Below are 14593 nucleotides of genomic sequence, written 5' to 3' on the forward strand. Positions count from 1 at the left end.
GTTGATTTTTGTAGCGTTGGAGAGATGTACATTGTGGTGTACTTAGCAAGTTAAATCAGTGGCTGTTTGCAGCAAGTTACTGGGGCAGCTGTGTTGGGACCAGCCCCATGCTTCTTGGTGCTGACGAAGTAACTTAATTAGCTGAAAACTTCTCCATCTGGGGAAGGTTCTGACTGCAGTAACTGGCCACTGTTGTGTTGTTGCCCTGCTCGGCACTTCCCTCTACCTTATTTCTCCTGCCAGATTTAGCAGCATGTGCAGTGAGCCAAGAGAAGGGATGTGGAAGGAAGCACTGCCAGCACCTACTTTGTGCCCTCTGTTAGCCAGGCCTTTATAGCAGGCAGCAGGAGCAGAGAGAGGTTTGGGAAGAAGCTGGGCACAAACCACTGTGCTATGGTTTCTTTACAGGAGGGCTCGCAGCACTGAATTATTGTTCCTGTCTGCTTGGGCTGCTTTATAGTGGCTGCTGAAGTGGTACAGACATGGGTGCACAATACCCAGAAGAGCTGCCTCTCTCTTGTGCTTGAAAACGTGACATAGTTGATGCCAGGAGTCTGCCCCCATCTAGGGAAACATTGCTTGTGTTTCAGAGCTGACTTACTAAATGTTTTTTGTGGAGATCTTGCACTGGGTGGTGTTTGTGATTTGTGATGAGAAACCTGTTTTGTGAATTGTTAAAAATCCAAGTCCTTTTATCCCCAAGGCTGCACTGGGAATTGCAAACCTCATTGTTATGGCTATGATGGAAAGTGGTGTTTCTGCTGAGGAAGCCTATAGGAGAATATGGATGTTTGACAAATACGGTTTGCTGGTTCAGGTAAGGGTGCACCATGCCTTGAAATACCACAGCACAGATGGCCAGATACTTTCTGTGTCTTCCTCACAAAAATAATCAACCTTTTATCTACAGGGCCGAGAACAAAAGGTTGATTCTAATCAAGAACCATTTACGCATCAGGTTCCAGAGCAGATACCAAAGACCTTTGTGGAGGCAGTGAATGTACTTCGGCCTTCAGCTATCATTGGTAAGTAAGGATAGTTTTGATTCTGTGTCTCCATCATTCGGTTATTTGCTGCATTTGGTTCACTAATGCAGCTCCAAGGAGGTTGGTGACAGTGATGTGCATTTCTGCTGGTGTAAGATGAAAACGTGAGGTCAGTTTTCTGCTTGAAAATACACTGAGCTGTAGGCTAGCTCACTCAGCTGTGGTGCTCCTTCTACATCTTGTGTCCTTGTTAACTGCTTCCTCTAGTCCTTGTCCAGCTCGTGTTAGACTTTCCTAGAAAACTGAGCATGTTCTCAGGGACTGCATGGCCATAATGAACTGAAATTGTGATGAAGGGCACTGAGAGTCAGGAAGGCAAAAACACAACCTTTTTTCCCAGACACATTCCCTACCTCAGCAGCAAGGTAGACAACAGTCACAAACACCATGTTTTCTGCTTTGCAGGACTTCCCTAACTTGAGTAATTATTTTTTTCTGACCTTCCTTCCCTCATCAGCTTCTCTGGCCAGAATGTGCCAGCAGCATGGCTTGAAGGAGCTTGTTTCATGCTGCAGATCACCAATACCTATTTTGTTACTGACATATGTAGGTATTGATTTATAACTGTTTATGTCTGCAGAGGTCAGATGGGATTACAGGTATTTCCTATTGCAACTCCACAATTTCCTTTGCACATGATTTATTTGGAAAATTACAGTTTTTTAGCAGAATAGCTTCCCTGAAGTGTACAAATGTACACCATTTTTATGGGTTTGCAACTATGTGTTTGGGTGTGGTAAGAAATACCAACATGAAGGGAATGTGCATTGCACAGTTAACACCCAGCTTGGATGAATCATCTGTGAAGAACCTGCAGTTCCCACAGGGCAGTGATAAGTGTTCTTTGCACAGATTAATACAAAAAAATTATGTAAAATAGGCTTTTGGAACACATTAATTAGATGTTCCTGTGAAAAATGAGAATTTTAAGCAGCCAGAAACAGAGCAGTGCCTGGTTTCCTTCCCTGCTGCTAGAAAAGCCTGTGATGCTTTGCTCTGAGTGGGAGACTTCAGGGTTGATAGGAAGTTAATCTACAGTCACTGTCACCTGCCCTGAGGCAGACAAGTATTGATTCTATTTTTATGTGTTTCCATTTATTCCAGGAGTTGCAGGAGCTGGGAGGCTCTTCTCTCAGGATGTGATCAAAGCAATGGCCTCTATCAATGAGCGACCCATAATATTTGCACTAAGTAACCCCACAGTGAAGTCTGAATGCACAGCAGAGGAAGCATATACATTAACAGAGGTGTGTAACGTTCAGATATGTTGTCCTGTTGGCAACATTAGTGATGGAACTGTTTACTGACTGTGAGAATACAGGAACTCAATTTATTTTTTTATTATTTGGACTTCCTGACATAATAGTTCAGCTCTTTCTTGTCTTCTGGCAAAAAGTAAATGGAGGTGATGTGAAAAGAAGCCTTGATTTTTAAATAATGACATTTTGCAAAGCTTAAAATAGCCCAAATCTTTGTTACTACTTTTTAAAAAGACCAATAGGTGCTGTTTCATAGCTTTGCTCAATTAACTGTTTCCCACCATGCTTTTTAATTATTTTGGGTTTTAAAGATGGAACTTGGAGCAACGTGATATAGTGGAAGGTGTTCCTGCCTATGGCAGGGCAGTGGGACTGGATGAGTCTTAAGGTCCCTTCCAACTCAAACCAGTCTGTGACTCTATTACAGTTAGTACTGTAATAGAGACTAGGGGAGACCTGTAAAATATAACAGTTGAGTAAAATCCTTAAAGCAGGTGATGTCCTTGCATCAGTCCAGGATTCTGCATTGTACTCAGTCATTTCCAAGTGTCTGCAAGTCAGAACTTCTATCATTAACAGTGACCCATGAAGACTTTGCTTCCTGTGCAGGAGTCAGTGGTGGCCCTCTGTCCTCGTGTTTCCCTGTCACAAAGTCTGTGTCTCATACACTGTCACCACCAAACACTGAAATGGGTGAAGCAAGAACAGACACACCTCGTTCTGCACCATTACCTCTAAGCCGTTGCACTCTGGGGTGCTTGGAGGGGTTGGAGGTTGGGGCTTTTGGGTGTTTTTCAGTAACACTGTCACCAGCACCTCCTGATCTCTGTCTTTTATCCTTCTGCGCTACCTTTTATATGAAACTAATCATCTCTGAAGAGAGCTTGGGGGCAGAGAGGTGGGGGCAAGGAAGTATCAGGCAGACAGAACACTCTCTCTAATGCTGTGAACTGGTTGGTAATGCCTTTCCTTTACATGGTAGGCTCCAGCTCACTGTGATCTCTCCTTGTCCCCAGGGCCTGCCAGCAGGCTTCAGGGGTGGGACTCATGAAAAGACTTCTCTTTTTTTCCCTTCTTTTTTTCTTAATACAGTCCCAAACAAAGTGACTCATACATGAAAATGAATGGGTGGAGATCTTCCCTTGTTTCTTGTTGCAGAACTGTGAACACCTTCCTTTCACTGTTAGTGTGGCTCATTTTACAGCATTACAACCTCGGCAATCTTAGTTTAACACCGGGAAGGGTAGAACTTCATCATCTCCAGTTGGCACCCAGATTCTCTTCTTTACTGGGCCTGTCAACTTGGTGGGAGCTCTTGTTAACAGAGATTTGCAGGTCCAGAGTGAGTCCTCTGTAGGAATAACAGCCTCTAGGCAGAAGCTTTTAATAATAAATGAGAATGGTTTTAAATGAAGATGGTTTAATATGTCTCAGATAGCTTGCATTAGTCAGAATTGGGCAGTGTTTCAATATGCAAAATTAAATTCCAGTATCTTGGGTAAAAAGTGAGCAAGTGTTCATTGTATAGTGAAGCCTTTAGCTGGCATAAATAAATGTGAAACCCACTGGCATCATTGATGGGTGATGGAGGCCAGCAGCACTATCAGAGGGAGAATCACCCTAATTTTTACTTACACTTTTTATGGAGTATCAACAGAGCAATAGATGTTTTAAGGGAAGAGGCTCACTGGTTCCCCATGGCTGTGTGTTGAGTCCCACAAGTCAGACCTCAGGGCAGTTGTTACCAGATGCAGAAACAAGATTAGACTGTGCTGGTTAGATTCAGTTGTGGTAACAGGTCTTCACTGAAGCAGCTGTGTGAGCATAGTGCTATTTAAAGAGTTTGTGCCAAATGGAGAGAGGAACTTTGGTTTTCTCCTGTATTGCATCTGTATGTCCTTTTATTCATTACTTTCCTAAAGTTATTGTTTATAGACATGGGTTATTTGGATGATTAAATATTACCAGTCAGTAAATGAATGGGTCTAATTTTGTTCCACAGATTTTGTGATGTTTCTGGCTCTTTCTCCACATCTGTTTTCATAATGCTTTTTAGTTCTTTAGAAATGTACCCAGTTTACTCCCCTTTGCCCTTAAAAAAGTGTAATATTTTAACTGACAAAGGTAGTCAAGCAGTTAGGGATCAGAGCTGTCAGCCTCATGTATCCTCTGGCCTTGGGAATAGCCTAATCCTGGTGTGAAATCTTAGCCTAAAGTAGGAGCTCAGAAAGGAAGATACCATCACTAGCCTTCTATTCCGTATTCTTTTTCCACTAGGTGGCACCTGTAACAGCCCGACGGTGCTTCCGTGCCCTCTACCACTGTGTATTGTGTGTGGGCTGTTGTTGTGCTTCAGTTTTCATTGTCTTTCGCTCCTGTCTCAAATGCATCCATACGTTTTGCTCCCTATAGAAAAACGCTACTGTCATGGGTATGCCCTAACATTCAAACACAGTTCCAGAGTCTCTAGCCTCTTTGGTGATTTGTTTTCAAACGTAGTGGCCCTGGGGGAGCCTTAAGCATTTTAAAGTAATGCTATTAAACCTGTTACTCAAAAGAAAGTAGAGATTTTTTTCTTACAGCGAGTTTACTGCTTGAGGAAGGGGTCATTTATCTGGAGGGTATATTTCACACTCCCAAGCTCTGGATTTGCTTTAGTGTTTTGTGCTGATTAAAATCCTTTTCAAAAGAAGGGTAAGAAAACTGCATTATTCACCCCTCTCAGAGCTCTCAGCAAGTATCATACAGCACTCCCTCCTTTCACTCTCCCACCCATCGTTAAACAAGTGCCCTTTTGTTACTGTACTTTTATTCAATCTTCTTTTGGAAGTGGACATTGTTCAGCTGTCTTTGTGCAGTCCCTGCGTTGGCAGGACCCGATACATGGTTATGGTTATAATAATGATTAACACACAAATACTTTATTTTGTCTGTGAGCAGATCCTCTAAACATTGCTGTCTTAAAGAACAATGAATGATAAAACAGATTGTTCCAGTTCCTTAGAAAACAGCACAATTCAATGTGTATGCTTGCCTCTCACTTTCCAGATGTTTGCTACAGAAACATTGCCTGTTCTGCAGCTGCAGAAACATGCAGATGCTTACTGATTCTTATATCTCTTCCAGGTCCTACTGGAAAGGGTGGGTTTGGTGGCTGTCATTCTAGAAGAACTGAGTCAGCAAGGGATTTAAGTATGCCCTTGAATCCAGTTGCATTCAGAAGGGCCATTTGTCATTTTGCTGCATGGTCAAGTACCTTCCTGACTCAGTTCTAGAGCTGACTGGGAGCTGCAAGACTCTGGTGTCCCTGCATTTCATAATGACTCCATACTCTTGGTTCTTTAGAAGCTGCCCAACTGTGATCATGCCTCTGTTTAACAGGGCCGTTGCTTGTTTGCCAGTGGCAGTCCCTTCGAGCTGGTGACTCTGAAAGATGGAAGAATCTTCAAACCAGGCCAAGGAAACAATGCTTATATTTTTCCAGGTAATAAATAAAGTCATTACAAATCTAATTAAAACTCATTTAATCTTTAACTCTAGGCTATTAGCACCTCTTCTTGGGCTCCCTTGCTACACTAGGCACAGTTAGTGAAGCAGCATGAGGCCTTACCAGCGTTTAAATGTTTTAATTGCTTTAAAGCTGAGAATTTAATCAGCAGAATCAGTGAAAGAAAATCAGTTAAGGATGGATGTTAGGCATGTTCAGCTACGCATGCAAACATGCAGACAGTGAGCTCACCCAACTGGATGTTTACAAGAAAACAGAAGGATTTCTTATTATTAAAAGCTTTGAAAGCTGCTGCATTATGGGTTCTTCTGCTTGTTTTGCGGGGAGGGTAGGGAGAGGACAAAATAGGTGTTAATATGCTGCCCTTGAAGTCAAGCCTGCACAAGGGAGGGTACAAAAGAAGCTAGGGATATTTCTCTCCCTGTCCTTCCTGAGCTGCTAATCTGCAACTCCTTGCTGAAAGATACCTATCAGGGTAAATGGCTAGCACACACACTGAGAGTTTTGTGAATGTGTGTAGAAAGCTATGGGAAGATTAATAAAAACACCAACATTCTAGATGACTGTCAGCTTCCCAGCAGCAGGCTGCTGTTCTAAAGTTGTGTGTCCTAACTGGCAATAATTTCGTTCTAGGTGTGGCTCTTGCTGTGATCCTCAGCAGTGTTCGACATATTAGTGATAAGGTTTTCCTAGAAGCTGCTAAGGTAAGTGTGGGAACAGAGTAGGCTGGGGCTTCTGACATGATGGTGGATGGCACGATGGGCCATTTCTCCAGTCTTGCTGAAACTCTCAGGTTTCCTGTTCGATTTCTGCTGGGTTTATCCCTCCCCAGTGGGAAAAAAGAGATTTTGATCAAACAAAACTGTGTAAAGTATCAGCTTCCACTTCGATTTTGATATTTTCATCCAGAAACTGAACACTCAGATAGGAAATCTGCCCATGTGTATGTTGCCTCCCCACCTTGTATGTCTGGCAGCAGGCCTGCCCCCTCTCCTGTCCCACTCTGGATTCCAGTGCTGGTGCTGTGGTCAGGGATACACATGGGCCCAAGACTCCCATCCTCCTGCCTTTCCAATTCAGAGCTGGAGCACCTACCACTGCAGAGCAGCCAGTGAATCAACTGGCCTAATACATGGGCAGTCCCACAGGCATGTTGGATTCTTATAACTTCCATGGTTATGGGTATTTCATCTCCCCCAAAAATAGAGTCTTATTTTGTTTAATGCTTACGACCAGAATATGCTGATGTGGGCACAGATTGAAGAGTTGATCTTTGAGAATGTTGAGATTTTCACTGCAATTTTCTAGTGCTTTGGGAGTACTTTAGTACGAAGAACACTGCAACTTGTTCTCTCAGGTGTTTTAGCATGTTATTGATCCCATTTGGGATGCAGTAAATAGCATCTCAGCCTGGTTTGGGTTGAAGGGACTTTAGAGCTCATCCAGTTCCAACCTGTGCCACAGGCAGGGACACCTTCCACTAGAGCAGGGTGCTCCAAGCCCCTGTGTCCAACCTGGCCTTGAACACTGCCGGGGATGGGGCAGCCACAGCTTCTCTGGGCACCCTGTGCCAGAGCCTCAGCACCCTCCCAGGGAAGAGCTTCTGCCTCAGAGCTCATCTCAGTCTCCCCTCTGGCAGGTTCAAGCCATTCCCCTTGTCCTGTCCCTACAGGCCCTTGTCCAAAGCCCCTCTCCAGGTTTCCTGGAGCCCCTTTAGGCCCTGGAGCTGCTCTGAGGATTTGTTTGTTTTTCTAACTCAGGCATTGTCAGAACAGTTGACTGATGAAGAACTTGCACAGGGAAGACTCTATCCTCCACTGTCTAATATCAGGGAAGTTTCTATTTATATTGCTGTCAAGGTGAGTATGAAGCATAAAAGTGGACTGTACTAAAAGTGTTTTATGTGTACATTAAGCTGCTGAATTGCACAGTATGACCCTTGAACACTAAGTGCTGGGGCACAAAATACCCAGTTCTTTATGCCTTTAATAAGAGATGCTTATAAAATGTCTGAATTTGTTGCGTGCTTCAGTGTAGCAGTGACGGTGAGCCAAAGTCATGCTCCTTTGATTTCTGAAATTAAGTTTTCAGATCCCTTTGGTGTTTGTCTTTATCCAGTTTGTGAGTTCTGAGCATATTGCAGTGGAAGCACTGGATGCTATGCGAACGTAATAAAAGGCACAAACCACATGGTGATTTAACTTTCCAGGTTATGGAATTTTTGTACGCAAACAACATGGCTTTCCATTACCCTGAACCTGCAGACAAGAACAGTTACATTCGATCAAAGGTTTGGTCCTACGAATACGAATCCTTCATGCCAGATGTGTATGACTGGCCTGAATCTAAGGTTCACTGATGCATCAGAAGATAACACTCCTCAGGCAGTATCTTCTTCTCTGCAGGGATCCCCTTTTCGGTCGGATTTGAATCATGATCTTTGAGTCCTGTAATTTATTTTCACTCATTTTGTTGTCCTTTTTTTTTTTTTCTTCCCCCCTTTCTACCCTGTTTTTCACTTGACATAGATTTCTCCCCACTCTCCCAAGTACCTGATAAACTGTATGGATGATGACATTTGTCACAGGAATGAGAGAGCTCTCCAAAATTAATTTAATGACACTGCATTTCTAGCTTAAAGCCAGCACTACGCTAAAAATTCCATTGATGATGTTTTAGCAACATGTGTTTGATGGTGAACTATAGCTCTCTCGTCACTGCCGGTTTCCAGAATGATTTATTTCTGCTTTTAATAATCAGTCTTCTAATTGTCCTTGTGTTGTCACACTGCATTATCTGTGACATCACCAGAGAGCATTTGTCAAACAAAAAAATAGCTTAAAACAAAATTAACAGTCTAATTTTTTCAAGAGCAGGTTGGACAGAGGCTTGGGCAACATGGTCAAGGTGATGGCAGGGGGTTGGAACTTCATGATCTTAAGGTCCTTTCCAACCCAAACCTGTCTGTGATTCTATAATGGGGTTTCTGTTTTGTGTGATGCTTAAAGATGGTCATGTCCAGACTTGCTTGTGGCATTGGCTGCTCTGTTTCTTTGAGTGTGCTTGGAGGAGCGTCATGGTGTGCACATGTGGAATCTGCAGCAATGTTTGTGTGTCATGTTTTCATCGTTGTGTGAAATGTGTGAATCCGGAAAAATGTGAAACAGTTAAAATTATCCTTGGAAAGCTCAAAAATGATACTAATTGCTTAACATATTTTAAAAACAAAGCTATGCTGCTGCATAATAGATTTTATCATTTAAAGGGCAGGATCTGAAGTAATTTACCAAAATATTTTAGAGATTTTACAAGGAGATTTTCTGCAGCAGACTCCAAGGTGATATACCAAAGGATTTTTGTTTCACTTGTTAATTTTTTCACGGTTCTGTTTCTTCTAAGTTTAATTGTTTTTTCCCTTGCATACCCATTTCTCACAAAGACTTGTGTGTGATGTTTTCATGACGTTGCAGACTCAAAAACTCCTAGGTGGACTCAGTTGCCATGTTGAACAAATGCCCCACAGGCAGCTGATGAAGCGGGAACAGAAAATTGTGAGAGGCAGCTATTGACACACACATACACACAAGTCTGAATGTGTTTCCTGTGGTCTCAGTCTGGTATATTTGGTTCAGTTTGAATCCTGGACTCAGAAGATCTCATGCTTAGAAGCTCCAAGTTGATCACTTCATCTTCCTCATTCCATTTACAGGTTAATTTGCCAGGGGCCTTTTTTGTGTGAAAACAAAATGCAAGTTGAATTTCTCCTTGCAATAAGTAGTACTGCACATTTGCTACAGATACCACAATGTGCGTTCCTTTCTGTTTTGTTTAAACCAGGTCTGAGTGCCCTCCATCACTTCGTGTTAGCAGGCACAGATACACACTGATAGTTATGGTCTGTGATTTCTCCTAATCTAATCTCTGTAACGAGAACAATGGTATATCAGGAACAGAAATGAAGTTAATGTGCTGTTCCATTGTTTGCTGCATCAAGGCAAAAACCCACCAGAACTAAATAAATAGACATAACAAGGCTATAGTGGCAAACTTGAAGCCAGATTCCAATGTAGTAGTGATGAAATAAAGCTTGTTCAGGATTTACTCATGGCAAGCACCTCTCTCATAGCCTCATTTATACTGGAAAATGCAGTCTCCACAGAGTAGGCCTGAAACAGAACAGGGAAAATAATCTGTTACCCCCTTAGATGTGGGCTCTGTCACTTACTACCTAGTCTTTGATTTTAAAATTACGTCCATGTATTAGATAAAAAGAGTAAATTTTGGAAGGCTTTACTTAAGTGAGGAAAGAAGACTGATTATGTAAACACAGAAAATAGTGATGTGGAGAAAAGACTGTGTATTCAAACTGTGGTAAAATGCTGTCTGGTAGGGCTTGAAATACTGCGTTGCCAAATTGGGTGACGTACGTGGTTTGCAACTTGTATATTTTAAGTATATATACAAAAAAGACCAACACACACAGAGGATGTTTTTACAGAGGATGCTTTTTTCCCCATCTATTTTTGCTATGCCTGGTTTTTATTGTATTTAAATCTGTGATCTTTCTGAAGAAGTATTTATTTAGTGTACAAATTATTTTTGCCTCCTGAAAATTCAACTCCAGCTGAAGCCTGCTGTAGTGTCAGTGGAGTTCTGTATCATTATGTTCAAGTACATTGGGAACACACACTTCCCCACATCTGCCCACATCCTGATCAGGCAAGACGAGTAACAGAAATGTCCCATGCACTGATCTTGTGTCCTGGCCGAGAACGATCACAGAGGAAGGGCAATCAGTCCGTAAATACAACTCTTGTCTTAAAAAAATAAAGATCTGCATCCATCTGTTCAGTCTGATCATTTTTTTCAGGCAAGAAGTGCAGTCACAGTCCGTGATTAGTGGGTACTGGTAATACCTGTGAAAATCTGGTGCTTGTGAAAATAGCAATACCACTGTGCAGCAGGAGCCTTGCTTTGGGCAAGAGTGAATTCCGTTCCCAGGGGGAGCTCCTACACTTGAAATTGGCAGTGGCTGCTATCAAGCTGAGGGAGGATGCCTGTTTTGAGCAGTGCAGTCCTTTCCCTTCCTGGCACAGGCTCCCTGCTGTCTTTAAGCAGATGCTGAGAGGGATTGTTCAGAACTGGCTGTCAGTGGGATCTTCCCAAGTACAAATGTTCCTGCATAAATTTTCTGGAAATACCACTGCACAGGTGAGGAAAAAACAGTCTTTAGCTGGCTCTGAGGCTCCAGTTACCATCCAGCCCTGCCCTGATCTGCAGATGTGTTGGAGCTCTAGAGCAGACTGTCTCCCTTTAATCTGTCCCAGTTCCTGCAGCTAACTGGTACCAGTTAGACCTCATCTGTGCGTCCACACTTGTGGACATAGTTTAACCAGGTTCTGTCTGGTTCTTGCAATAGAGACATGGTGGAATTTTACCTATAATGTACAGCCACTGTTTTCCCTTAGTGACAAGTAACACATCAGCTCACAAATGTTTAAGTGCATTTCACTCTCCCTGTCATCTTTTGCAGCTTATTTTTTCTTTATTTAAGATACATAGATTCATTTTTTTCAGTTTTGAGTATTCTTCAGATCCAGTTAATCTTTCAATTAATTACAACTGCTACTCTTGCCGTTTAGTAAGGAATCACAGTACCATTTTGATATTCTACTTAACCTGATTTTTTCTATTTTATGACTTGTTCAAAAGCATTTAATGATGTTTATATATACAGAAAACTGTTATGCAGTATGCAAAGGGAAAAACTTGTCACCAGGATGCATTTTGTAATGTTACATACCGTAAGTTAAAAAAAACATATTGCCTAAAGGTTGACTAGTGTTCTAGCTCCTCACACAGGGACTTTTCCCCTCCAAGTCTGTCTTTCCTGTCTCTTCTGTGAGGATACTGCTCTGGATGTACAGAACACTTCTGAGAGGATCAGGAACTCCCATCGAGGTCAGTAGCTTGGTCTTTTCCAGGACTTGCTTCCTTAAAATCAAAAGGAGCAGGACTGAGCCTCATGGCAGCAATGTATAGAAACGTCCAGGGAAGGAGAAGGAAGGTTGCTAAGGGAGTGCAGCCTTTTGTGATAAAATGTCCGTGTTCTTGTTCAAAGATGTTACAAAGATTTGTATGTTCCTGAAGCATATGCCCACAACTGACTTGTAGAGGAAGACTGTTAAAATGCAGTGTCTGATGGATTCTAAATCCCAGATGTGACTGTTGCATAAGTTCTCGGTTATGTTCGTGATCAGTGATGTTTCATGATGTTGTGTTTGGTTTTTTTCCAAGCTTAAAACAAAGCAACACTGTACCTGCAGGTTGGTGTTTAACAGGTTTCCTGTGGTAGGTGTGTGTCTTCTCTGTACTGTTGTTTCCAGCACGCTATTTTGTGGGAGAAGGTAAAGTAACTCTTTGTCACACTCCTCTGGTAGTAACTGCAAAGATAAGCGATACTCCTTTTAGTTTTTCACTAGCAGCCCTATTTGGTGACTACTCCTGTAGGAGAACGGGGATTACTGGTATACAACTACAACTGTGAATCGTAGTTCAGCTGACTCTGGGCCTAAGTAAATCCAAGTTGTCATCTTCCATTTGCTCCGGGTCGTCTTGACTTCAAAGGTGCAGGTTTGAGCACCTCTGTCATTCAAATAAAGATATCTGTGAGACTCTCAGATTGGACTGTAAGTTTGGACTCACATTCTGTCTCAGCTATAAATGCTATTCCCGAGTTTAAGAAAACCACTGTTGTTTTTGAACTCTTTTTAAGGGCATGCATACTGCTATCACATTTTGTACCAGCCATATGTAACAGGCGGGGACTGGTGTTACATTGAATACTGGAGCAAGGAGAAAATCTAGAGCAAAGCTCTACTTGCACCCAAATGGCCAATGAATTTGAGAAACGTAAATTCAGCTGCCGGTGTTGAGGAACATCTAATTCTGTGTGGATCTACACTGACCTACTTACCTGCTTCCAAAAAACTCATTACTGTGGTATCAGGAAGCTTGCAGATGTTCTGGGTGAACAGCAAGGAAAATCCAGCTTTAGACCTCTGCTTCCTACCGTTGCTTCCCAAACCGCAGCACTCCGTGATGATGATGCAGCTTACTTGTGCCTGCTCCGGGGGAACATGTTCATGGGGATTAATCCGGAACCTGCTGGCACAGTGGACCATGGCTCACGTAAAAAGCTGCCTCGCATCAGGCGTTTGTGTGCGGTGCAGAAACCTGTGATGTGCGTTTGTATTCCCTGTGCACAGCGTCGGTGCTGGATTGCACTTAACTCTACAAGTATCTTCGACTTTGACTCACCCATCCTTTAAGTAGCTCCTTCCTAATGGAAATAAAAATACTTTTAGGACTACACAAACATAGTAAGATGGCCAGTTTGTCAATAAATGTCAAAATAATCCACATTTATTTCTACTTTGGGCATATCTACCTTACACAAATAAATGTAAGTCTACTGGAGTGCTTGTGAGAACAGTTCTAGCCTCATCTGTCCAGGCTTGGCTTTACCTGGGAGGGTCATTGCTCAGCTGAAACTAAAATTGTATTTAATGTAAACTGGTTGGGGATTTTTCTTCCTTTATAATGTTGTAACTCTATTGAAATGTGTGTTCTGGTCTTCTATTTTCTTAGTAAAATGCATTCCCTTTGCTTAAATTACATTTGATATTGTTTATTCCATGAAAATAACACTTGATCTATATGGAATTGGTACATGATTACGGATGGTTTGGTTTGTTTTTCCCCCTTTTGTCCCTTGCAGATGACCATAGAATCCCAGAGTGGTTTGGGTTGGAAGGGACCTTAAAGCTTATTCAGTCCCAAACCCCTGCTGCGGGCAGGGACACCTTCCACTAGAGCAGGTCGCTCCAAGCCCCATCCAGCATGGCCTGATCAGCCAACAAAATAGGTAGTTAGGCGGTAGGTAATGCAATTCCAGTTTTTATTTCAAAACAGCTTTTCTAGACCATTTGGTTGTTTCACCACACTTCACCCTTTGTAAAGGGGCTTAAAGCATTTTTTCGTTTGGAAAAGACCTTTAAGATCATCGAGTCCAACCATTCACCAGTCACTGCCAGGTCCACTGCTGAAACCTAGCAAGCATACTGTTGTTACCATCCCGGTGATTTGGAAAAGCTGCCAGTGAAACTGCACGGATGCTGGAGCAATCTCACCGCAGTGTCTGCACCACATCCTGAAACTGTGGTACCCGTCTTCAAAATGGCTTTGTCTTCCTTGAGCTTCACCACCTTCTCCTTGAGGCCACCACACAGGGGTAACAAGTGCCCTGCAGAGCCCAACATTCCCTCACTGCACAAAACAACACCTCCAACCACGTCCCTTTTGGGACACTGGCACAGGGTGCCCAGAGAAGCTGTGGCTGCCCCATCCCTGGCAGTGTTCAAGGCCAGGTTGGACACAGGGGCTTGGAGCAACCTGCTCTAGTGGAAGGTGTCCCTGCCCGTGGCGGGGGTTGGAGCTGGAGGAGCTTTAAGGTGCCTTCAACGCAAACCAGTCTGCGATTCAGTGAATCATGGAATACACCAAGTATGCTTCTAGATGGCTGTTGAACAGAATGTTTTAGAGACATCCATGCCAAGCATCCACTGAATAGATAGGATTATGCAGATCAGTATCGCTTTCATTAACAGTTTAATTTAGAACCAGTTATCTTCGACTCCTGTGAAAGGTTCCGTGACACATCGAACGCGGCCCTGCGGGGCCACACACGGGTTCCACAGTCACAAACAGCCAGCACCCCC

General features: G+C 42.8%; 1 protein-coding gene across 1 annotated transcript in view; it reads left to right on the forward strand.

The window, feature by feature from the left end:
* Positions 1–8172, forward strand: part of ME2 (malic enzyme 2, NAD(+)-dependent, mitochondrial) — a 24897-nt gene extending 16725 nt beyond the window's left edge. Inside the window, exons 9-15 of the mRNA XM_010015083.1 lie at positions 704–817; positions 911–1025; positions 2151–2293; positions 5687–5789; positions 6447–6517; positions 7574–7672; positions 8023–8172. Of these exons, the coding sequence (XP_010013385.1) occupies positions 704–817; positions 911–1025; positions 2151–2293; positions 5687–5789; positions 6447–6517; positions 7574–7672; positions 8023–8172 (795 nt within the window). The remainder of the gene's footprint in view (positions 1–703; positions 818–910; positions 1026–2150; positions 2294–5686; positions 5790–6446; positions 6518–7573; positions 7673–8022) is intronic.
* Positions 8173–14593: the final 6421 nt, after the last annotated feature.

This window comes from Nestor notabilis, unplaced genomic scaffold (assembly GCF_000696875.1).
Source record: "Nestor notabilis isolate BGI_N333 unplaced genomic scaffold, ASM69687v1 scaffold4725, whole genome shotgun sequence".
Classification (NCBI taxonomy): Eukaryota; Metazoa; Chordata; class Aves; order Psittaciformes; family Psittacidae; genus Nestor; species Nestor notabilis.